The following is a 25878-nucleotide window of genomic DNA, read 5'->3' on the forward strand; positions in this document are numbered from 1 at the left end:
GGATAGAAATGGTCCCACTTTAAATTGCCTCTCCCTCTCTGTTTTCCCAGATTCAGACCAGACTTGCCGGTGGAGTATGTGCAGTCCAGTCTGGGCTTCCTTTGTTTAGACTCTTGCATGGCCTTCCTCACAGGCCTGGGGGTCACCTTCTTCCCCTCTGACCCCAGCAAGATAGACTGCAAGACCAGCTCAGCCAGTCTGGCAGCATCCTGAGGGGGTGGGGCGTTTACCGGGGAGGGGGGAAAGCACACTAAAGGGAGATACTGAGAGCTAGACAGGGTCAGGAATGTTACCCTCCAGTTATACTGCACTACACTTCAGGACGGAGACTAGTGGTTAGACTGAAACTACAATTTAGTCCTGTAGAAAGAGGGAGATATGCACTAGGACCCACTAAATCACTTAAGGCTGAAATTCAGTGAGGATCCCACCCACAGATGCAATGTGCTCACAGATATGGACTGAATAACAAGAGTGGGGGAGATTATCTGCATACATGCTGCACATCAAATACATTTAGAATAGCTTAGTCCCACACATCTCTGATCAGCTCAAGATATTAATTATACCTTTGACTTAGAACATTTTAATGACGAACAGATGATGTTAGGCATTAGTTCAATTTAAGACCCGAAGATCAAGCACCAACTCAAACAGATCAGGGAAGAGTGTAGCCTCAAGGTCTCCCATCCACTATCGCTCTCAGAAGTTTTAAGCTAACAGTGTTCTGTTATGTTTTTCCTTCCCTCAAGTCAACAGCCTCAAACTCATGTGAAGACGAGCCTTGAGAACCCAAGAGGGAGATGAAAACGAAACGAGCTAATGTCATCCCTCAAGCCCTCATCCAACAGGCTGCTCATCCACTCCAAAACCAAACCGTCAACCAGAGAAGAGGTTTGTCTGTTCAGGTGTTCAGCTCTAGAGACTGTGCTAGCCCTTTGCTGCTTTCAGGAAGCCTTCGTGATCCAGCGTCCAATCCGGGAGAGGAGGCGATGGTGGTTTGTATGTCCTGCCCCCCCTTTTCCCAAGCTGTCTGATTGGCGATCTGGTGGGGAGAGTTACCCCCACTTCCCGTTCCTGCCTCGCCCTGCACACTTGTCACCCCTGAAAGGTATTGACTGAGAAATCTGAAGGTTCTGATTGGCTTCTTGCCCAGGTTGGCCACATCCATCCTTACCCCACAGTTGTCCGCTACCCACAGTCCCCTGCTTCACCCTTCAACAGTCGTCACCCAGAGTTCACCAAAGTTTGACCACAAAGTTTACATCCCAGTTATATCTGCTCTCTAATATAGTAGAGCTCCAAGCCTGGTGTCTAGTCCTTTCTGGTAGGCATTGACTTATAAAGTGTGATGGTGGATACAGTCCCCTAATATTTACCAAGAATGGCCTCTGCAATCCCTCGGTATGTGTCCACGAGGCAGGATATCCACCTATAGTCCATCTAACCCCTGAGAGCAGACCAGGAGGCAGTCTCCCACCCCTTAAGAGTACCAAATAACCAAGTTGAGGCTCTGAGCGAGCCTGTGGTGTTTCCTGAGTTAGCCGATCAACAGCCCCCTCGGCAGCATGGAATAGCAGTCGTCAAGCACTCCCACCACACAGGAAGAAGTCAGCTCCATCAAGATGGTGGCAAAGTCTTCACCTTCAAATATGGTGGCTGGATCAGTCCCGCCACACAACAGATGGAGATGAGATCGCTGTCTGTGCAGATGGCAGCAACGTCTGGGTTTGTATGCTCCACACTCCGTTCAGTAAGGCTGAGTATGTATGTATGTATGGCTGGTAAGAAAAAGGACTCTTGGTGTGCTGGAAGGAGGTGGAGGACAGCACGGCAAAGATCACCTGGTATTCACTATTGGCTCATTCACAAACACTAACCATTGGTTTGGGTTAAGGTGTATGATATCAAGTCTGTGGTAATTGCTTAAATTCCATCCACGTGATGATAGTGTGTCTGAAATTGTGATATGAAATGAAGAGTGCCAGTATTAACCCTTGGAGAACACCCCTCATTTGCAAGACGATGAAGCCAAACTGTCAAATTATGCAGGTGCAGATACCTTTTAAACCTGAATTTGTGTAACTGTCTCCTTAATTGAAAATTCACATTCTGCCACAAAACATTAATTTAGGACATTAATGTTGGCGGCTAAAGCATAAGACTCTGCTTATCAAATGTTTGTCTGTAATCAAATAATCTGCTTATATATTTAAAGCTAAGAAATCACCATGTGATATTTTTAAAACCCCGTTGCAGACATTTTGGTTTTCAGTAAAGGCAGGTGAGAGTGAATGATTGTAGAGTAGTTATTTTGGGGTCCTATCCAGCAGTTATACATTAGGCTACATCCCTGTGTAGAGGAGACTAGTGTGGAGAGTTAATTGTAAATCAACATAATTGTCAATACATAAATAGAACCTAGAAATGGAAAATAAGTTGGTGATATCAGTTGATCTAATATCAGCATATATACCCCTTGTTTTCAGGCATGACCTTGAAGAGTATTAACTTGATTCACATCAAAGCTCGAGGTATTTTAGTGAGTTCAGTGCCATTATGGAGATATCAAATGTATTTGTCATATGCACTGAATACAACCGGTTCAGACTGAAATGCTTACCTACGAGCCCTTTCCCAACAATGCAGAGTTACAAAGTAAGAAAAATGATATAAATACAAAAAGGAATTTGGTAACACAATAAAATAACTAACGAGGCTATACTCAACTTTCAGAATGAACAGAAGTCTGTGCTGTAACACCTGTCCTGTGTGCTCATCTATAGAGTCGATGGGTCAGTGTCTAATGTACATTGTTATGGATTCAGTTGGCCTTTTTTCTTCTCAGTAGCTGTATTCATTGGTCATTTTGACATGTTTTATGTTTACCAGGGCAAGTGTAATTTTGACAAACATATATGGTGAATGAGAAGCTGAAGCATTTTAGATATGGGTAATAAACAATTCATTATTTAAGACAATTGATGTGAATATGTAAATTGTAATTACAAATCTAAGAAGTTGGATGATTTGGAATACATTGCCTGTTTTTGATATTGCCGTGGATTTAAATGGGGAATTGATAGTAACTGCCTTTTGTAGTGTCACCCACTGTCACATCACTTGCGTGATTTCTACCCTATATTTTTGACTGCTTATTCAATAAGTGTGCAGGACAGAAGGTGTATATTTTGAGCTTTTACAGGGATTGAAAATGGGATATTTGCTGTATAAACCAAATATTTTTCTTGCCAGATATGCACACTTGGTTGACCACTTTAATTTCTTACTCATTTTTTAAATGCTCATCTTCTGTAAACCCATTTTTCTTTTTAGATTTTATTTAATGCATTTCTGTCATCTCAACCTTTCTGGCTCTCTGTACTCATGAACCCCTTAGAGCAGTGGTATTCAAAGTCAGCATCTCAACCTTTCTGGCTCTCTGTACTCATGAACCCCTTAGAGCAGTGGTATTCAACCCATGAGGGAACTGCAGTGAGGTCGCTAAAATGCGAAAACATTCATTCGTCATTGTATGGGACAATAGAAACGTTTTTGAGAAAGATCATTTGAAAAATCTATTTTTGAGTAAATGTATTTATCGGTTTATTTTCATTTCGATGAGATGAACTTGAATTAAAAAAAATATATATATATATAATATATATTTTTTAAGGGTGTCAGTAGGTTTGGCCAGTCTTCTGGCCAGAAAAAAAAAATTCTCCAGAAATTCTGGTGGAAAAATTGGTGTCCCCACTGAAAAAGTTTGAATATCACTGCCTTAGAGATGAGTAATGTACTAAAACCACCACACAACATCCTGATGGCAAGAGAAAGGTTTGGTTGAAGGCACTGCACTCACATCAGCTAAGAAACAAACTGTTACTGTTTGTGTTGCTCAAGTTTCCCATTTGTCAATTTCTTCGGAAGTAGTTTGTCAAAGAGCAAACACAGACCTGTTTCAGATTAACAGTGGTTTGGCTGGTGTGAGTCAGTGTTTTGATATGGGAACATATCAATATGGTACCGTCATTATGTTATTAATATTCTTAATGATTGGATTGAGAGCCTGTGAGAGATATATATATCTATATATATATATATATATATATATCTATGACATGACTGCAGGATCAGTGTCTGGATGAGTGATCAGTCTTCTCAGCAACCCTTCTACCCATTTATAGATCCCTTTGTGTCATTTGACTGGCACTAATTTTGTGTGATATGTGCTCTTGTTTCGGTCACTTCGGTCATTATTCAGCAGTTGTACTCCTGACTCAACTTGTCCCTTCTCTCTTCATCTTCCTATCCTCTGTCCAACTTTACTTTGCCCCACTCCCTTCACCAGTTCTTTTCTCTTATTTTTCTTCTTGCAGTACTGCATTACAGGAGCAAAAGGAATGTGAAAAGAGAGCACCTCCTCCCAGCCTCCAGAAGCAAGCTGGAGAGAGGGAAAAGTGTGAAATGCAAGACTTGATACTGCCAACTCAAGTTCAAGCCATTTTGTCAATATGGCCTGATGTTGCTGTGTCTTATCCATGGGGGCCTGACTTCAATTGTTTTAGTCAAGTCTTTTGAATGTATATTATTTGACTATTCTTAACTTGAATCAAGAAAACATTCAATGTCAGATTTTTTTCCACTCTAGTTTGCCAGAAACAATCTATAGTTAGTAAGGTTTACCAGAAATCTATGTATAGTTATGATGGTTTAGAGCTATTGGCCTTCCTATGTGTTAATGTATACTGTTTGTCCAGAAACATTTGCATGCATTCTTGTTTTTCATAACCATGGTGTTCTCTAGAAATTGATTTGTCATTGTCAACATCTCAAGTACAGATCAATTTTTGGTCAGTTAATATTTGGCATCTCTGTAACCTCAATGTATTTTGTCAGATGCCTCGTGGTCTACCTGTAAATTAATTTGCCTGCATTTGGTATTTGTCGTAATACATTGGGAGTTATTTTAACTTGGAAACACATTAAGTTTCTCTAGCATTTTTGGGATTTGAAATGGATCTGGACATACAGCATACAATTCATTCTAGATATTTAAAAAATCTTCTGCTTATATTTGGCCACATTCCTGTCAGTTTTGATTAGTCCGGTAGTAGTTGGCTCCCATATCAGAATGTTGCTCTGTCTTGCTCTGTACCTTTCCTAAACAGGATGCTTCTCTGTCTTGTCTCTGTTGATTTCAGACACCTCTTCAACAGTGAAGTCAAGTTCATGTAGCTTGCTATCTCCTGGTCAGATGTTTAACATTGCAGAACCTCTCATATCTCACATTGATGCTTTAGTTCTGATACATTCATATTTTTTGTTCAATGACCATTTAACTAACAATGCTTCTCCTTTTTAAAATGTGCTGCTCCTCCTCTTACTCTCTCAATTGTTCCTTCTGACACTTGTGGGTTTGTTGTTTCCTCTTGAACTTCTTGAAGCCCATCACTGTAACTCCTGCCTCCATTTGTCCTATTAGACTGCACTTGAACAATTCCCTTTTCTTACTTCAGCCTGATGCATCGGTTCATTTTTAATTCTTCACTGTCTTTAGTGGATTTGTTCTGTTGCTCCTTTTCTCTCCTCACTCTTCTTACCTGCATGTGTCCACTCTCTTCCCTTCTATCAGAATATCTCTTCATGTTGAGTATCTGTTTGCTAGTGACTATTGTTGCTGAGTAACTATCCATTCTCGGTAGTAAGTATTGCTTCTATGCTGCTCAGGTGGTTTCTGTTGCAGCTAGCTGAAACTAAAGGATATACTTGCAAAATATCCCTCCCCAGTCTCAACCCTCCCTGGATTGTATTTGAAATGAAGTACTCCCATTTTGTAAATACTGTGTACATATGTATTTTTGTCTTGAACCTAATAAAATAAGTTTAGAAATAAGTATTGTTTGTCCTGAGTTCTAGAAATGACATGTTGCACTTCTACTTAATCAATGTAAACATTGCATCAAACTGAACATTGTTAAAGGCATTTATTATTTTAATACAAATCTGAAATGAGACAGCAATGGACAATCAATCATATTACAGGGACAGTTCAGTGAGTTGATAGATTGACGTCAAAGTCCTGAAATTCTGGCTATCATGTCACTGATCAACATGATTGGCACAATATTAAATGTCAAGGATGGCTCACCGTATGACCAGAGAGCAGTTGGGAAAAGGCATGCAAAATAATGTGGAAACTGAGTAGGCTGACGAAGCAACAAGCACTAAAGCTACAAGCCACAGAATAGCAATAGAAATCCTCATTAATTTTCTCTCCACGACATGGTAATCTGTGTAAATTCATAATGAAGGAAAATAAGTTCTAGGAAGAGAAAAGCACACAGGAATAAGAGGTGACAGACAGAGCAGGTACAAGAGAAAAATGAAAGCAAGGGACATAGAACATGAGAGGGAATATTCTGACTAGACTACTGAACAATGAAAGCAAGGAACATGAGAAGAAAAACAGCATAACATAAATAACTAAATACAAAGCTGAAAGAGGACCTAAAGAGGGACAGAGGAGCAGAGGGAAAGAGGATGACCTGAAGAGGGACAGAGGAGCAGAGGGAAAGAGGATGACCTGAAGAGGGACAGAGGAGCAGAGGGAAAGAGGATGACCTGAAGAGGGACAGAGGAGCAGAGGGAAAGAGGATGACCTGAAGAGGGACAGAAGAGCAGAGGGAAAGAGGATGACCTGAAGAGGGACAGAGGAGCAGAGGGAAAGAGGATGACCTGAAGAGGGACAGAGGAGCAGAGGGAAAGAGGATGACCTGAAGAGGGACAGAGGAGCAGAGGGAAAGAGGATGACCTGAAGAGGAGCTGAGGGAAAGAAGATGACCTGAAGAGGGACAGAGGAGCAGAGGGAAAGAGGATGACCTGAAGAGGAGCTGAGGGAAAGAAGATGACCTGAAGAGGGACAGAGGAGCAGAGGGAAAGAGGATGACCTGAAGAGGGACAGAAGAGCAGAGGGAAAGAGGATGACCTGAAGAGGGACAGAGGAGCAGAGGGAAAGAAGATGACCTGACGAGGGACAGAGGAGCAGAGGGAAAGAAGAGGTAATAGAGAAACAAAAAATAGAAGAAATAGACAGCACAGTAGAGTGAAGGAAAGCAATCATAGCTGAGAAATAAAAGAAGATGGACAGAACATTTAGAAAACTTTAAAATAGGAAAGCAAAATAAAAGACAGAAAACAGAAAAAGAAGAAATTGGAAATGAGTTCAAGCTTAAATCAAACAGAAAGATAGAACTCACAAGTCAGGTAAAAGAATCAGGAGGTCGTAATGTTAGTATTAGGAAATAGTTCATGTTAATAGAGAACGTATATACCAAAGTGTAGAGCGAAGCAGAATTATAGAAATGATCAAAGACAAGAAATGTAGAAGTGGCACAGCTAGATGACTACAAGACAGCTAAGAGAACAGTGTGTAAAAAGCAAAAGGAGAGTTTAGAAAGAAAGTGTCAATCTGAAACAAAGAAAGAATTGCAGAATATCAGTAGCAGAGGAAAAGTGAAATAAAATTCAGAAACAGAAGTTGGGAGAAAGAAAAAGCAATATTGTGTAAATGGCAGACTGCAAGAGGAAAGATTAACCTAGAAAAAGGACAATTTAGGGGAAAATAAAGGAGAAATGCTGTTGGGAAAATAGAGAAGAGGACAGCAGAAGTAAGAGGCGAGGAAGGTAACATTACAGTGAAAGAAACTAGCAAATGTGCAACTTAGAGAAATACATGATAAGATACAGAGTCAAGATGGTGAGGAAATGATTTGAAAGCATTAAAGCAGAGAAATAAAGTTTAGAAAATGAAGACAAATGTGTCAGTAAAGAAGAAGACAGGGTGAAGAAAGAAAGCCATAAGATTAATACAGAAAAGGTGAAACGGATAAGGAGTGAAGAAACACGAGAAGAAATGTAGCTAAATAAGTTTAAATTGCCATTAGATTGAAAGAAGGGGAAATTATAAATCTGAAAGCCATGCATAAAGAAAATAGAAAAATAACAGACTTGAAAGCAGAGGAGTTTAAAAGAGAGAGAGACAGAGAGAGACAGACAGAGAGAGAGCGAGAGAGAGAGACAGCGAGAGACAGAGAGAGAGCGAGAGAGACAGAGACAGAGAGACAGAGACAGAGAGACAGAGAGAGACAGAGAGACAGCGAGAGACAGAGAGAGAGCGAGAGAGAGACAGAGAGAGAGAGAGACAGAGAGAGAGCGAGAGCGAGAGAGAGAGAGAGCGAGAGAGAGACAGAGAGAGAGCGAGAGAGGACAGCAGAGTAGAAGTAAAAAGGCATATTTTTCCATATATATTTTTACTAGATGTAAAAATACCCTGATGAATGCATCACAGTCAAACCGTTGTTGAAATTGAATAATACCCTGATGAATGCATCACAGTCAAACCGTTGTTGAAATTGAATAATACCCTGATGAATGCATCACAGTCAAACCGTTGTTGAAATTGAATAATACCCTGATGAAGGCATCACAGTCAAACCGTTGTTGAAATTGAATAATACCCTGATGAATGCATCACAGTCAAACCGTTGTTGAAATTGAATAATACCCTGATGAAGGCATCACAGTCAAACCGTTGTTGAAAGTGAATAATACCCTGATGAATGCATCACAGTCAAACCGTTGTTGAAATTGAATAATACCCTGATGAATGCATCACAGTCAAACCGTTGTTGAAATTGAATAATACCCTGATGAAGGCATCACAGTCAAACCGTTGTTGAAAGTGAATAATACCCTGATGAATGCATCACAGTCAAACCGTTGTTGAAATTGAATAATACCCTGATGAATGCATCACAGTCAAACCGTTGTTGAAATTGAATAATACCCTGATGAAGGCATCACAGTCAAACCGTTGTTGAAATTGAATAATACCATGATAAAGTGTGACTTTAGTTTCCATTTCAAATTGATATTGTAGGCATGGTTATCTAACCCTCAATTATATCTCATAGGGTTAAGGTTAGGGTTAAGCTCCCCTTACAAATAGTGAGAAAAACCTGAAAAACACGAAAGCTTGGATGTCTTTTTCCACTTCCTAGAAGATAGGAAAACAAAGCAGTAAAGAAAGAGGGGAAATTGGTATCAAAAACTAAAGCAGAACTTTGCATAAAGAAGAGGTTTAGCCCATAGGTTGAAACACACGCAGTAAGACCACACACTAAAGCAAGGCAGGCACAGGGCTGGGTGTCTAGGTAAAATACTGTAGCCCCCCTAGAACTCAAATATGAAGTTATATGCACTGATTTTAAGTTAAGATTCAGTCCATACAGTACAAAGGTACTGAACCCGAAACAGTTGCATAAACATATGCAGCCAGTCATTTCTGTAAAAGACCCACAACCTTCTTGCACTGGTATCAGTCAGCCTCAAAACATACAGTTATGTTGAGAAAAGGAACACGGAGAATATAAGTTTGAGCAGAAGAGTGAAGGACTGCAAAAAGAGGCATTGAAAAAGAGAAAGGAAAATGACGTGAATCAAAGAGGAGAGGAAAGGGAAACAGAAACAATGTTTTATTGAGAGGTCAACAGCAAATAAACAACAGTGAAGCTAGAGTACAGGATGGAGAAGGAGAGATGACCCATAGAACTAGAACTCATCTGATTATTTCTATGGATGGAACACAGATTCTCAAACAGAATGGAGAGAAGCAGGCGAGAGAACAGGAAGAGGAAACCAGACAACGTCCTAGAGTTTAACAGGACAGAGGAAATAAGGGAAAGAGGTTCCAGGCTCGTCAGGCAGAGCGAAGTAAAACCCAGAATGAGGCTGCCATAGAAAAAGGATCAAGTGGGTTGAGCATTATGCAAAGCAGAGAGAAGATGGATAGAAGCTCAACAAAGAAAATGAGAAAAAAAAAGTTGTTACAGTTAATTGGTTGACTGAGAAGTAATGGCTCCTGAATGCTTTTTTGACAAGTGAAACTTTTTTAGAATCAGAGGTAGATTGTTAGGAAAGCAAAAACATACGTACATTTTATGCAAATTATAGTTTTTGGGTTCTAGAAGCATGTTAAAAAAGATTACTGTGCACATTTACAATACCAGTGCCCTTGCTGTCTCTCATAGCTTGTGCTTTGAATATTGATGTCGTCACATACTCCAACACACAAGCACACACACACACACACACACTTCAACGTCCTCAAACAGTGCGCTACATCATTAACAAAACTCATCAAAATAAGTTATTTAACTGTATAAAATGTCATTGTACTCTACAATTTGACTCTTGAAAAGTCAAAAGCTCAGACGTTGATCAAAAACTTTTTTTACAAAGGTCACCATGTAGAGAAACCAGTATTGTTGTGCCACTTGAGTTGCCAATGAAAAATAAAATGGCTCACATTCAACTCTCTCTGTTAGAATAGTGAAAGAGTTGCTTATAACCCAGGTACGGAGGCAGAAATCTTTACATTCTTAAACCCTGGAACAAATCTGTGGCACAAACAATACAGATTAAGTGTAAAATAAAGATTTTAAATAACTGTCTATACATTAGATCAGGCTCTTTATCCTATATGTATTCTCTGATAGAATAAATAGTGAATAACTACTACAGTATTTACACGTTCAGTCGGTTGGATTTGACAGTCTGCAAGTGGAGGGAGTCAGACAGGAGGTGACACAGAGCTCAGTGATGTCATAACCTGTCCTGAGTTATTGTCCTGGGACTGGCCAATCCCGGATGAGGTGGCGGGGTCACAGAACGGCTTCCAGGCTCCCATTGGGCAGCTCAGTAAGGGGTGAAGCGGTTGTATCCCCCTCTGTACAGACTGGCCTAGAAATAAGAAGATATGATAGATGATGGTGAATCGGTGCCCACTGGCGGGTTGAGACGGATTCCTTTTTGAGGCTTGATTAAAGTCTGGCTCGTGGCTAGAAACAATGGTCTGGACTTCGTGGGTCATATGAACACTTTAACCATTGGAGCGGTACTGCTTATGAGTTTTAAAGAGGCTCACCATTGTTCCGACGCCGTATGTTGCCGTGGGTCCCACTGAATGGTGGTAGGGATCCGTTGCAGCAGCATAAACTCTGCCATATCTGATGGACAGACAAAACCAAACCCCAAATGAGAAAACATACTAAACCAGCATGGTCTCATAGACTGGACGTAACATAGTAAACACAAATCCGGGACACTCAAATTAGTATGATATGTTACGTTTGGTACGGTTATATAAGACAGAAGGTTACTTAAGGCAAAAAGGAAAGGAGGGTGGTCGGTTCAGAGTGGCTGGGTGGGCGTTTAACGCAAATGTCATGTTCGAATTTCGTTACAGACAACTTTGGCATTTTAGCTAAAAACTTTGCAATTACTTATTACTTTTTAGCTACTTTGTAACTACTTTGCATGTTAGCTAACTCTTACCCTAACCCTTTAACATAACTCCTAAACCCTAACCTTAACCCTTGCCTTAACCCCTAGCCAATGTTAGCGACCTAGGTAACATTAGCCACAACAAATTGGAATTCGATCATACGTATTGCAAATTCTTAACATATTGTACAAATTGTTGCCATTCGTAACATATCATACGAAATGATGATGAACATCCAGAAATGAATAGATACAGTGGGGCAAAAAAGTATTTTGTCAGCCACCAATTTTGCAAGTTCTCCCACTTAAAAAGATGAGAGAGGCCTGTAATTTTCATCATAGGTACACTTCAACTATGACAGACAAAATGGGAAAACAAAATCCAGAAAATCACATTGTAGGTTTTTTAATGAATTTATTTGCAAATTATGGTGGAAAATAAGTATTTGGTCACCTACAAACAAGCAAGATTTCTGGCTCTCACAGACCTGTATCTTCTTTAAGAGGCTCCTCTGTCCTCCACTCGTTACCTGTATTAATGGCACCTGTTTGAACTTGTTATTAGTATAAAAGACACCTGTCCACAACCTCAAACAGTCACACTCCAAACTCCACTATGGCCAAGACCAAAGAGCTGTCAAAGGACACCAGAAACAAAATTGTAAACCTGCACCAGGCTGGTAAGACTGAATCTGCAATAGGTAAGCAGCTTGGTTTGAAGAAATCAACTGTGGGAGCAATTATTAGGAACTGGGAGACATACAAGACCACTGATAATCTCCCTCGATCTGGGGCTCCACGCAAGATCTCACCCCGTGGGGTCAAAATGATCACAAAAATCCAAGAACCACACGGGGGGACCTGGTGAATGACCTGCAGAGAGCTGGGACCAAAGTAACAAAGCCATCAATAACACACTACGCTGCCAGGGACTCAAATCCTGCAGTGCCAGACGTGTCCCCCTGCTTAAGCCAGTACATGTCCAGGCCCGTTTGAAGTTTGCTAGAGAGCATTTGGATGATCCAGAAGATGATTGGGAGAATGTCATATGGTCAGATGAAACCAAAATAGAACTTTTTGGTAAAAACTCAACTCGTCGTGTTTGGACGACAAAGAATGCTGAGTTGCATCCAAAGAACACCATACCTACTGTGAAGCATGGGGGTGGAAACATCATGCTATGGGGCTGTTTTTCTGCAAAGGGATCAGGACGACTGATCCGTGTAAAGGAAAGAATGAATGGGGCCATGTATCGTGAGATTTTGAGTGAAAACCTCCTTCCATCAGCAAGGGCATTGAAGATGAAACGTGGCTGGGTCTTTCAGCATGACAATGATCCCAAACACACCGCCCGGGCAACAAAGGAGTGGCTTCGTAAGAAGCATTTCAATGTCCTGGAGTGGCCTAGCCAGTCTCCAGATCTCAACCCCATAGAAAACCTTTGGAGGGAGTTGAAAGTCTGTGTTGCCCAGCAACATCCCCAAAACATCACTGCTCTAGAGGAGATCTGCATGGAGGAATGGGCCAAAATACCAGCAACAGTGTGTGAAAACCTTGTGAAGACTTACAGAAAATGTTTGACCTCTGTCATTGCCAACAAAGGGTATATAACAAAGTATTGAGATAAACTTTTGTTATTGACCAAATACTTATTTTCCACCATAATTTGCAAATAAATTCATTAAAAATCCTACAATGTGATTTTCTGGATTTTTTTCTCTCATTTTGACTGTCATGATGAAAATTACAGGCCTCTCTCATCTTTTTAAGTGTGAGAACTTGCACAATTGGTGGCTGACTAAATACGTTTTTTGCCCCACTGTACCATACCAAACGTATCATTCTAATTTGAGTGTCTTGGATTTTCGTTCACTATGTCCGTCCAGGTTACTAAACAGGTGTGCTAGTACTGTGTTAGAACAAACAGTGAGGCCCCATAGACCAGACTTGAAGACCACACTACCTCAACATTAGAGTGCTGCTTATCTCATGTTCTAAGTCCCAATTTGAAGGAAAAAGTCTTTGAAATCCTCATACAAACAGAGTCACATTGTCAGTCATTGGGCGCTGCTGCTCACCCATCACTGTATGTTGCTGTGGCAGCGGATGGTGATTGGGCAACTCTGTACGCTGCAGGATACCCGCCCTGATAGGAAAAAAGACATTCAGAGACAAGATAAACTTTTAGCTAAACACAAGGTAGACAGCCTGAAATAAGCTGAAATCAGAAGAAAAATGTCCACTTACATAGACTTCAGCTCCATATAATCCATCTTGGTACAGCACACTGAAAGGAGACATTCTTTCATTCACACATTAAACAGTGAAAATTAAATAATTTACTTACACTCACAATGGAAATGGTTATTCATTTTTAAAATAGATTTATTGAAGATAGAAATGATCTTACCCAGGGTAGGCGGGCATGGCAGTGGGTGCGGCTGCAGCAGCTGAGCGAATTGTGTTGTAGACAGCCCGGCCCCGCCCACGCAGTGGTGAGCCCCGATAGGCCAGGGTGGGAGCAGCTACAGGGTAGGGGAAACTGGCAACTGAGGAGAGAGAGAAAGAGAGAGAGCTTACAGTACCCACTAGGATATGTACTGTAGCCACCCTGCCTTTAGAAGCAGGTTTATTGACTCCCCCAAGGGAACATGCTTTCTTGGAGCCATCAATAAGAGAGGTTGAGTATCACAGGTGGGATCTGAACCCGGGTCTCCTGCTCAGGAAACCCACGTCTTAACCATTAGACCAAAATAGTATTCCTCCTTGGTGATAAGGTAGCAAGGCCTCATCACAAGAGTCTGACTGACCTCTGCTACAAGGGGTCATGAATTCCGATTGGGTTTGATAGGGATACAGTACTAGAACATATATGACAAGGACAAGCTAATAATGAAATAATCAAACTCACCCGAAAACTCACATTGAAACTCACCGGTGTAGAGTTCAGGTGCATACATCGCTCCCATGACAGGGTTGATCTTCCATCCGGGGGCTACGAAGAGAGAGAGAGAGCCAGAGAGTGAGAGCGAGAGAGAAGTTAAGAGAGAGAGAGAAAGGGAGAGAGATGTTGAGAGAAGGAGAAAGAGGTTAAACAACAAGTAAATGAAGAAAGAGACCGTGGAGATCATGGAGAATAAAGGGAAAACACAGACACAGTTCAGAAGTACAGAGTGCATGTCCAACCCTCCCACATGCCACGGAAAGAGGTATCTTACTTGAAACCTCACCATTCACAAGTGGTGTTTGGGGTTTCTTGGTGACTATTCTGGCTGTAGCATTGTTCACCTGCACAGACAGAGGGTACAATTTCTTAGACAGACAGACACACAGACACACAGACACACAGACACACAGACAGACAGATATTCAAGATGAATAACTATCTATAGTATGTCTCTCACCTCAACCTTCCTCCCCTCAACGATAGTTCCGTTCAGTTTTTCCCTTGCTCGGTCTGCCTCCATTGCACTCTCAAAGGTCACGAACCCAAAACCCTGAGAGACGGAAGGAGAAACATTTCTGATTGTGCAACTTGTCATTGTCTTGGTAAGGCAAAAAACAATAGGGCAACCAGGTTTCATTTGTTCAGTTTGTAATTTCTGATATTGAGTGGTCTCTCACCTTTGACCCTCTCTCATTAAAGATAATCTCCACATCCAGGATCTTGCCAAATTGCTGAAAGACAAAACCAGATCACAATCTTGTCCACAGGTTATCACTGAGGTTGTAAGAGATGACAATGTTTCGTAGGATAATAAACCTGGACATAACCACTAGTTGTGTCTCTCACCCCAAACATCTGTCTGAGGTCCGGGTCTCTGAAGCGGAAGGGGATGTTGGAAACGTGGAGACGCTTGGGCTGGGCCTTGCCTGACCCCTCCTCATCGCTACCACTTCCTGCTCCGCCCCCTGATGACACTGACACGCTCAGAGCCTGGGAGTCAGAGGTCACCGGAACCAGGGCATCGTCCTGGGTGAGAGAAGGGGAGGAGGAGAGGAAGAGAGGAAGAAGAAAAGGACAAAAAGAAAGAATAGAGGAGATGAGGAGGAAAGAAAGTAAGTAAAGGAAGGGGAAAGGAAGGAGAGGAGTGAAGGAAGAAGAGGAGAAAGAGAATAGACAGAGGAAGAGCAGGTGACAAAGAAAAAGAAGGCAGAAAAAGAAGGCGGAAAGGATGAGGAGAGGAGGATAGAAGGACAGAGAGCAGGAGAAGAAGAAGAAGAAAAAGAAGGAGGAAAGGATGAGGAGAGGAGGAGGATAGAAGGACAGAGAGCAGCAGAGTAAGAAAAAGGAGGAAAGGGTGAGGAGAGGAGGAGGATAGAAGGACAGAGAGCAGGAGAAGAAGAAAAAGAAGGATGAAAGGATGAGGAGAGGAGGAGGATAGAAGGACAGAGAGCAGGAGAAGAAGGAAATGATGAGGAGAGGAGGAGGATAGAAGGACAGAGAGCAGGAGAAGAAGAAAAAGAAGGAGGAAAGGATGGGGAGAGGAGGAGGATAGAAGGACAGAGAGCAGGAGAAGAAGAAAAGGAAGGTGGAAAGGATGGGGAGAGGAGGAGGATAGAAGGACAGAGAGCAGGAGAAGAAGAAAAAGGAGGAAAGGAGGAGGAGAGGAGGAGGATAGAAGGACAGAGAGCAGGAGAAGAAGAAAAAGAAGGAGGAAAGGATGAGGAGGAGGATAGAAGGACAGAGAGCAGGAGAAGAAGGAAAGGATGGAGAGAGGAGGAGGATAGAAGGACAGAGAGCAGGAGAAGAAGAAAAGAAGGAAGAAATTATGTGGAGAGGAGGAGGATAGAAGGACAGAGAGCAGGAGAAGAAGGAAAGGATGGAGAGAGGAGGAGGATAGAAGGACAGAGAGCAGGAGAAGGAGGAAAGGATGGAGAGAGGAGGAGGATAGAAGGACAGAGAGCAGGAGAGGAAGAAAAGGAAGGAGGAAAGGATGGGGAGAGGAGGAGGATAGAAGGACAGAGAGCAGGAGAAGAAGAAAAAGAAGGAGGAAAGGATGAGGAGAGGAGGAGGATAGAAGGACAGAGAGCAGGAGAAGAAGGAAATGATGAGGAGAGGAGGAGGATAGAAGGACAGAGAGCAGGAGAAGAAGAAAAGAAGGAGGAAAGGATGGGGAGAGGAGGAGGATAGAAGGACAGAGAGCAGGAGAAGAAGAAAAGGAAGGTGGAAAGGATGGGGAGAGGAGGAGGATAGAAGGACAGAGAGCAGGAGAAGAAGAAAAAGGAGGAAAGGAGGAGGAGAGGAGGAGGATAGAAGGACAGAGAGCAGGAGAAGAAGAAAAAGAAGGAGGAAAGGATGAGGAGGAGGATAGAAGGACAGAGAGCAGGAGAAGAAGGAAAGGATGGAGAGAGGAGGAGGATAGAAGGACAGAGAGCAGGAGAAGAAGAAAAAGAAGGAAGAAATTATGTGGAGAGGAGGAGGATAGAAGGACAGAGAGCAGGAGAAGAAGGAAAGGATGGAGAGAGGAGGAGGATAGAAGGACAGAGAGCAGGAGAAGGAGGAAAGGATGGAGAGAGGAGGAGGATAGAAGGACAGAGAGCAGGAGAGGAAGAAAAGGAAGGAGGAAAGGATGGGGAGAGGAGGAGGATAGAAGGACAGAGAGCAGGAGAAGAAGAAAAAGAAGGAGGAAAGGATGAGGAGAGGAGGAGAATAGAAGGACAGAGAGCAGGAGAAGAAGGAAATGATGAGGAGAGGAGGAGGATAGAAGGACAGAGAGCAGGAGAAGAAGAAAAAGAAGGAGGAAAGGATGAGGAGATGAGGAGGATAGAAGGACAGAGAGCAGGAGAAGAAGGAAAGGATGGAGAGAGGAGGAGGATAGAAGGACAGAGAGCAGGAGAAGAAGGAAAGGATGGAGGAAAGGATGAGGAGAGGAGGATAGAAGGACAGAGAGCAGGAGAAGAAGGAAAGGATGGAGGAAAGGATGAGGAGAGGAGGAGGATAGAAGGACAGAGAGCAGGAGAAGAAGGAAAGGATGGAGGAAAGGATGAGGAGAGGAGGAGGATAGAAGGACAGAGAGCAGGAGAAGAAGGAAAGGATGGAGGAAAGGATGAGGAGAGGAGGAGGATAGAAGGACAGAGAGCAGGAGAAGGATATAAAAAAGGTTTCAAGGGAAAGGCAGAGAAAGAAGGGGGGAGATTACAGAGGAAACTAAGGACATGTTGCCAATTGGTCCATGCACTTGTACACCTCTGAATAGACAACTTATTTACAATTTAGTAAAAGGATTCTGAGATAAAAACAGATTTTTTCCACAAAATCTTTCTTTAAAATCTATCAAAACAGTTCACATGTTCTGGTACAGTGTCCCATTACAGAGGCATCGCATTGGATTGGAAAAATTGTGATAATTTTAATTTAATCAAGTGATCACAACTCAGTCCAAATAAGCATTCAGCACCCAGTGATCCTTCTCAGGCAGGAGTGAGGAACGTGAACAGTACCTCATTTTAGTGAGGCATTTAAATACATGCCCGTTAGAAAATTTAAAAAAATATGTACAGCAGAGGAGGCTGGTGGCAGGAGCTATAGAAGGATGGGCTCAATGTAATGGCTGGAATGGAATACATGGTACGGAGTCAAATAAGTTGTTTCCATGTGTTTGGTACCATTTCATCAATTCCATTCCAGCCATTACAATGAGCCCGTCCTCCTATAGCTCCTGCCACCAGCCTCCTCTACTGTACACTAACTAAATATTAGGCTACATAGTCATGTTGATTCAGTTATAACAACCAGCCAATACCGGAAGTAACAGCTTCCCCAACAGAAATACTTTGGAGGAACTGTAGCTAAATACAATATCATACTGAACATCATTGTGATGAATTATACTTAGAAATTCATAATAACTAGGTAGTTCAGGTGACATAGATTATATAGAGATGTAAACAGTAAGCCTGCAGGAATACATTTTCATAATATAATCTCATTAAAATGCCCCCATGCAAAACCATACAGTATATAGTCATGTGCTTCAAAACCAAAACATCCACTATCCCAAAATGCACCACGATGCCAGTGTCTGTCTGTTGGTCCTCCAAAAACCAAGGGATTATATGAGTCCAAACAAGAAAATTAAGATGAAAAAAAATATTACACCAAAAAAATGAGTGAGCGAGAGCAGTGGGGGAGATAGGAGTGGGGGAGATAGGAGAGAGGGAGCAGAGTGCAATGTGAAAGGAAGAATGAAATGAGTGAGTGAGAGCAGTGGGGAAGATAGGAGTGGGGGAGATAGCAGTGGGGGAGCAGAGTGCAATGTGAGAGGAAGAAAAAAATGAGTGAGCGAGAGCAGTGGGGGAGATAGCAGTGAGGTTGATAGCAGTGGGGGAGATAGCAGTGGGGGAGCAGTGCAATGTGAGAGGAAGAAAAAAATGAGTGAGCGAGAGCAGTGGGGGAGATAGCAGTGGGGGAGCAGAGTGCAATGTGAAAGGAAGAAAAAAATGAGTGAGCGAGAGTAGTGGGGGAGATAGCAGTGGGGGAGCAGAGTGCAATGTGAGAGGAAGAAAAAAAAAAGTGAGCGAGAGCAGTGGGGGAGATAGCAGTGGGGGAGCAGAGTGCAATGTGAGAGGAAGAAAAACATGAGTGAGCGAGAGCAGTGGGGGAGATAGCAGTGGGGGAGCAGAGTGCAATGTGAGAGGAAGAAAAACATGAGTGAGCGAGAGCAGTGGGGGAGATAGCAGTGGGGGAGCAGAGTGCAATGTGAAAGGAAGAAAAAAATGGCAAAGAAAAAAATAGCAAAAGTGAAAAATATCTTTAAATTGAAAATCAAGGTGAATGCAGGCTTGAAAGAAGTCAGATAAATATTAATGCAAATCAAAATACAAATCCTAATATGCAGAAATGAAAACACAGATATTATTAGCATTATAATATAGGAAGGCTGATAGAAAGAGATGTGCACAATGTCCTCAGAGCAACGATAAATAATAAATTAAACAAAAAAATAAAGTGAACAAGGCAGGAACTTGCGCAAAAAGCTTGGGTTGGGGTGAGGAGTGGGAGCTGGGAGGCATAGTGCCGGGCAGGGTCAAAGTTGAATGTTCTAAATGTCAGTTTGGGGTCACGGTGCTGCTTTTTTCTGCCAAAGGTTAAAGACTCAAGATTCCGAGGGGGCATGTATTAATAAGTGGGGTAGAAACGGAGGGAGAGGGATAGAGAGACACATTCACACAGAGAGAGAGAAAGAGAGAGAGATTCACACAAACACATACAGTACATACAGGCTACTGCTATGTTGTTATATACTGGCTTCCCATGGCAGCATGGTTCACACAAACACCACCTCCTCATCATCCTCACACACACACACACACACACGGGAAGTGGGACAATGAAGAGAAGGGAGGGGGGAGTGGAAGAAAGGGGTGGGTGGGTTGGGTTGGATGTTGGTGTCATGTCACGATGCAAAATTGATTTCTGAACCTGGACGATATTTCGGAGGGGAGGGGTCACCCGTTCGGCCTCCCCTGTTGACCCCACCTCCATGATGTGTGGCGGCGTCTCAACTTTCCCCGAAAATCAGGACGGACCTTGTAAGTCAGGGGCTCTAGTGATGGAATATATAAATGTGGCCATAAAAGTCAGTTATGACATCAGAAAGAGCTGCTGAGGCAGGGAAAAGGACTTCACAGTCACAATGCATTGACCTTGATTCACCATTCACCTCTGTCTTTGTCTAGACTAATAACCTACAGTATATAAAGCCTACCAGGACACTGGACATAAACATACATGTTCATGTTTTCCTCATTATAAGTTCATAAACTAGGCCTTGTTCCTAATGAAATTACATAAGATCCCATCAAATACATGTCATTTTGTGCTGTAGACTATATGAAAATAAATAGTAGGAAATATTACATTGAACCCTGATAACTTACCTAATAACATGCCATACAATGTACCAAAATACATTTAAAATTATAATCCTACATTTAAATACTGTGTTGTTCCATTCTCCTGTGTTTTTAACTTCTCCTTTCTCAACTTTCTTTACCCCGACCCCCTACCAGTAACCCGGTGCATGATTTTACACAGGCATACTGCATGTTAACGGCTTTGGGGTTACCTGCTCTATTTCCAGATAAATGGGAGAGGGAAAGAGAGAGAGAGAGATGGGGGGGATTCACTTTCAAAAATGAATCTCCTCTCAGCTGCCCCTATCTGCTCTGCTGGGAGCCAGAGGAGATTCCCCTACATGGGCGCAGGAGTGAAGTTGGGGAGCTAAACATAGAAGTAGCAGGGTCCTCTGTGTGTGTGTGTTCCATGTTACTGACAAAGAATTTCCTCAAACTTTGTATGACATGTTGTTGTTGATTAGAACAAAATCCCCTCATAGAAATAGGTTACAAACAACATGTGATTCCCCCATATACACATACAGTAGCTACATATCTTGATTACAAAGTATCTCTGTCTCTCTTTCCTGGACACTACTTCTATAGTCCCACACCTCCAATCTATCATGTTGTTCTTACCGTGCTAATGGCTGCCAGAGTGTCAGCCCCTTCGTGTTGCGGGCCCTGATAGACTCTGAGCTGGTGATGCTCCTGGTACTCTGAGTTGGGGTGGGCGGGACTATAGTCTAGAGGAGGAAGTCTGCCTGCAGGTGTGGGAGGAGCTTGTCCTGGTGGAGGGTATGAGGGAGGCTGGGCATAGACCTGGGGGAGGGTGGGGTCACCACTGCCGGGGCAGGCCTCCTGCCCAGGGCCTCCCTGGGATTGAATGAGAGAAGAGAATCAGTCAATAATCAATCAAAATAACATTGTCATAGTATCTATCCAACCTAGCTGTAGGATAAACCATATTGAAATTGTAATAGTGAGTGTGACTCTTGTTATAAGAAACAAAACAAAAAAAATACTATCACCACATATTCATTAATTACATTAAAAATAGATAGATTCACAGCATACATTAATTGACAATGTGTGACTGCCCATAGAATCATCTCTAATGTAAGCACAAAGACATCAGGCTTCATAAAAGTCATATTCTCTGAGTTTTTGAGTCTAAAATATCACCTGGGAAATGTCTAATGGTTGAGTGGTGCTGGGCAGTTTAGATTTACACAGCTGGTACAAAACTAGAGGACCTTAAGAAAGATCCACACAACAGACTCATGCCTACAGTACAGCTCACTATGATAGGTATACTATTCCTTTTGAGTATTCATTTAGGATTCATCATCCTTTGGAAAAGAGTATCTGGCAAATATCCAATAGTTTACCACTTATGCCGAAACAGTGCACCTACAAACACTTCATTGTAATGAAAAATCAACTCGAAACTGATCCCAGACTAATACCTTCAACATCATCATGATCATCTAATCAATGTACCAAATACATTCCAATCCATTGATTCTTCAATGTACCAAAATAAACAGCAAGAAAGCAGAGTTCACACAGTGACGTGACCAATTCTCACACAATGAAAAGTGATAGTGGTGACACAGACACAACAGGAGAATAGATGATTGTCTTACCCCGTCACTGCATATCTGATTCTCTGGTACATTGTCCAACAACTGACACATGTTTTAATGCCGGCTTCCACCCGCCCACTACACCATAAGTTCTACTTAACCACCAATCGCATGACAGGAGTTCTGGGAGCAGGGGGAGCTGGGAGGGCTATGCCAGCTGTGGTCATTTGTACCTGTCAATAACTTTTAACCGCCTCCCCCTCCTCGCAGAAACACACTAAAAACTTAGTAGAGCTACACAAAAATGTGTAATTTCTACATTAAAAGTTAATGCTGTAGCCGTATTTCAACTTGCCCACTAAAAGGTCAATAAGAATACTATCATTATTACCCTGTAATTGCTGATGTATTGGCTTTTAAATATTCCTATGCCTTGTAAATATTCATATCATTCCAATACCTTCTTTTTGACCAGACTCTTTGAAGAGACAAAAGCAGGCAGGAAACATGTGGGTAGTTTTATATCTTTCACATTAGAGCACATTAATAAACCCTTATATCTCTACTCTGAAACTGACCAGAGGTCAGCCAGAAGATTTGCAGAGCCATTAGTAGATTTTGATGTTGTCCTTTACAGTTGTAAACATAGTAGGTGTCACAAGGTCTTAAGGCCTATATGTCAGACTGGCTGTAATTTAATACAAATTCATGTTGTTCTCTGCAACCTCTTCTCCTCCCCCTCTCTCTCTATCTGTCCATCAGCTGTTGCACTCATCGGATGGGGCGAGATAGGACTGATGGTGAAATTGAAGAGGGCGAAGTGGAGGAAGGTATGAAAGCTGATCTGATCATTAAACCTTGTATGATCAGCTGATTCTGATACGTAACGCAGGGAGAGTGTCCTACATTCTCATAGGTCTAAGAAGACAGTGTGGCTACTGCAGGTAAAACCGCAGCATCAATGGTCTTACTATACTAAGATATGAACTAACACTCACACTTGTCTTTTCCTACTAGCACTGACTTTGCTGATAACTTCATTTATTGAGGATCAACGTAGTTGCTATGACAGTGATGTGCGGTTGTCCCACCTTGCTATCTTAAGATGAATGAACTCACTAAGTCACTCTGGATAAGAGCATCTGCTAAATGACGAACATGTAAATGTAATGTTAAATATAAGATATACTATCTTGGTTCACTAGGAGTGGAAAAGGAACACCTTGTCTGTGTAGGTCTCAGATTCTTCCTATCAAACATCAGGGGTTTCAGTACAAAGTACACGTTTTCTCTTGACAGACCACACAGGTGTTCCTCCTATACCTCTGAATTCTTACTTTAGAAATTCCACCGGGAGATGGTCAGGAATGAGACTGATACCATCTAGAATGTATTAGGTCTCTAGAATAGATTTACAGGCATATCATTTACAAGGTTAGTCATTTAGCAGATCATCTTACATATAGTGCTTTCAAATGGGCCAAAACAACAACCATGTAAAAAAATCATAGTAAAACCTTTAAAGATAACATGCTTTTACATGTACTTCTCTGCATCCTGTCTGCTAATATTGGAAGGCATGTGTGTTGTATATCTGGGTTTATTCCAGGGTTGACGCTTAATAATTCAGAAACTGTCCTTTTAGCTTTCACATGGCAGATCCTGGCAATCAGTACACACAGTAACTGGGCCATGTTAGAGGACATGTCAACACCGACACACATGCCTGTATTGTGTCCCCCGCCCCACCTCACCCCCCAATATCTGACCTTCCCAAGCTCACACCATACATGGAGAGTGTCTGACAGGGGGAGATAGAGTCTATTTGATACTAGCACTGGCCACCTTCACACACTCTCTCTCTCTCTTTGTCTCCCACTCCCAGTACAGTATTACAATGTCGGCAAACAAACATTACACAGAGTATCTCTCCATGTGTCTCAACTTTATTTTTGATTGCCATTTGTTCCCCTCTGTCCTTCCTCCCCCTATTCAGCTGTCAGGTCTTAGGGTCAAAAGTCACCGGCTCTGAGACAGGTGGTTGCTGGGACAGCTGCTGGAGGATTTACACTCCGCAGATGACAGGAAACTGCTGATGTGCCCTTTAAGAGGGCTCATAAAGCAGGGGATACAAACGCACAGACAAAAACACACACCCTATGGTCTACTCTATTCAGTATGTTTACACTGAGTGTACAAAACATCTTTCCATGACACAGACTGACCAGGTGAATCCAGGTGAAAGCTATGCTACCTTATTGATGTCACCTGTTAAAACCTCTTAAGTCAGTGTAAATGAAGGGGAGAAGACAGGATAAAGACGGATTTGTAAGCCTTGGGACAACTGAGACATGGATTGTGTCGGTGTGCCATTCAGAGGGAGAATGGGCAAGACAAAATATTTAATAACGGGGTATGGTAGTACGTGCCAGGCGCACAGGTTTGAGTGTGTCAAGAACCGCAACGCTGCTGGATTTCACGCTCAACAGTTTCCCATGTGTATCAAGAATGGTCGACCACCCAAAACACATCCAGCCAATTTAGCACAACTGTGGGAAGCATTGGAGACAACATGGGCCAGCATCCCTGTGGAATGCTTTCGACACCTTGTAGAGTCCATGCCCTGACGAATTGAGGCTGTTCTGAGGGCAAAAGGGGGTGCAACTCAATATTAGGAAGGTGTTCCTAATGTTCTATACACTCAGTGTATATTACAGACAGTACAGTAATATGAAACAGGTAATATGATCACAAACACAGATCGTCAGACATTTTACTCCGCTGGTATGTTCTGATCATAGCACAGTACACTGGTCCTCATCCCCCTACTTAGGCTACACACTATCAGGATATCAGTGTCCCCCTTATCTCCATGACAGGGGAGCCGTCTCTCTGTGTTAATCTACTTTTCAAGGAACAGGCTAAAAATACAGGGGCTGTGACGCAGAGAGACAAGGAAGACAGATTCCAGACACACATCATATCTGTGCTGGCATTCACCAACGGGTTAACAGGGACTCACAGAACACACACACACAATAACAAAACCACCTGCTGGCACCACTGAGAGCTGCAGATTAAATATAACTGCCAGTGTGTCATTGCAATTAAAACAAATGGGTTTGGCCCTATCAACATTATTTAGGCCTAGATGCAGCTGTTTGCAATCTCATGACACAAATCTACACTGGCAACCAGTTGCTGTGAACTACTCTGAACTAAACATCATAATTTGGATTATTTTGAAATCTAGTTCAATAAAACCACTGCTATCATCATCATGACAAACACAAACAGTATCATTTATAATGTGTAATACTGGGCCTGAATACATTTAATATGAATGTGATTCAGCATATCCAGTGACTCAAAACCAAACTATCTCAGTGACGCTTGAGATGAGAGCCATGTATACAGAATTCAATGGGGGCCCATGTTCACACCAACAGCTATGCAGGATAGTTTGCCCATCTCTGTATGTGGCTCTGGGTCTACTGACAGAGTACCAAGAAAGACATCCAATGCTACACACCCGGCCTAAAACATGGTAGGAACAAGGAGAGAGACAGAGGTAGATTACCTGTACTAGGCTGGGGTAACATTGGGCACCCTGGGGATAGACGGGCAGTCCGTAAGGCTGAAGAATCATTGTAGGAGAAGAGAGCATGGTGCATAGCCCGAAAACCACCAGGACAGAGGGAACGGTGGGGAGATGGGAGGACAAGAGAGGGTGAAGGGGGAAAGGGAGAGAATGTTATGTTCAGAGGAGATGAAAAAAAACAAGGTAGGAAAAATCTAAGAAGAGAGAGTAGAATCCAAGTGATGAAAACACAGAAGGTCCAAGTGAATGAGAGGAAGAGCTGTAAAGTCAGAAGGATAAATGTCTACAGTCAACCTCTCAGCTTTAAAAAATAAAAACAAACTCCCTAAACTAAGAAACAGTCAACCTGTCTAGGTAGGAAGACAGGATATGGCAGAGAAGTTAGAAAGAACACTGCTGTGTGTCTGTCAGCCTGTCAGTTGGTCGGCCTGACAGACAGAAACACATGTAAAGGGTCCCGTTTCAGGGTGTTATAAATAGTCCCTGTCTCTCTCTGCCACC

The 25878-nt window shown here is 42.3% G+C and overlaps 2 protein-coding genes across 8 annotated transcripts in view; one reads left to right on the forward strand and one right to left on the reverse strand.

Moving 5' to 3' along the window:
* LOC135520653 (leukocyte receptor cluster member 8 homolog) overlaps positions 1-5896 on the forward strand; it is a 29191-nt gene extending 23295 nt beyond the window's left edge. Inside the window, exons 15-16 of one of the 2 annotated variants that reach the window (XR_010452417.1) lie at positions 51-894; positions 4380-5896. Coding sequence is in view for 1 of the 2 variants with exons in the window: in XM_064946365.1 (XP_064802437.1) it covers positions 51-213 (163 nt within the window). In the remaining variant the exon portion in view is untranslated. Of the gene's footprint in view, positions 1-50 lie in introns of both variants that reach the window. The other variant, XM_064946365.1, reaches the window with a different exon arrangement.
* Positions 5897-5982: 86 nt separating this feature from the next.
* Positions 5983-25759, reverse strand: rbfox1l (RNA binding fox-1 homolog 1, like). Of its 6 annotated transcripts, XR_010452418.1 has the most exons (13): positions 25357-25759; positions 20827-21063; positions 15140-15319; positions 14971-15024; positions 14751-14843; positions 14565-14634; positions 14270-14341; positions 13757-13895; positions 13594-13633; positions 13425-13492; positions 10988-11069; positions 6845-10803; positions 5983-6814 (listed from the first exon to the last, which is right to left on the reverse strand). XR_010452418.1 is itself a non-coding variant. In XM_064946369.1 (12 exons), the coding sequence occupies exons 1-12, from the start codon at positions 25441-25443 to the stop codon at positions 10759-10761; spliced, it is 1143 nt and encodes a 380-aa protein (XP_064802441.1). In that variant the 5' UTR covers positions 25444-25759; the 3' UTR covers positions 5983-10758. The 6 variants fall into 6 exon arrangements, 5 of the variants coding, with proteins under 5 accessions (XP_064802441.1, XP_064802440.1, XP_064802439.1 ...); XM_064946369.1 differs by having other exon boundaries at positions 5983-10803; positions 14282-14341; positions 14577-14634; XM_064946368.1 differs by having other exon boundaries at positions 5983-10803; positions 14577-14634.
* Positions 25760-25878: the final 119 nt, after the last annotated feature.

This window comes from Oncorhynchus masou, chromosome 29, assembly GCF_036934945.1.
Source record: "Oncorhynchus masou masou isolate Uvic2021 chromosome 29, UVic_Omas_1.1, whole genome shotgun sequence".
Classification (NCBI taxonomy): domain Eukaryota; kingdom Metazoa; phylum Chordata; class Actinopteri; order Salmoniformes; family Salmonidae; genus Oncorhynchus; species Oncorhynchus masou.

Excerpts from the sequence above, each read along its gene's own strand:
- rbfox1l (XM_064946366.1), bottom strand. The coding sequence starts at position 25,443 with ATGCTCTCTTCTCCTACAATGATTCTTCAGCCTTACGGACTGCCCGTC. Across the intron at positions 14,844-14,970 it reads TTAATGAGAGAGGGTCAAAG|GGTTTTGGGTTCGTGACCTT; the intron begins GTGAGAGACCAC and ends TCCGTCTCTCAG. Across the intron at positions 14,342-14,564 it reads TGTGAATGGTGAGGTTTCAA|CCCCCGGATGGAAGATCAAC; the intron begins GTAAGATACCTC and ends CTCTCTTCGTAG.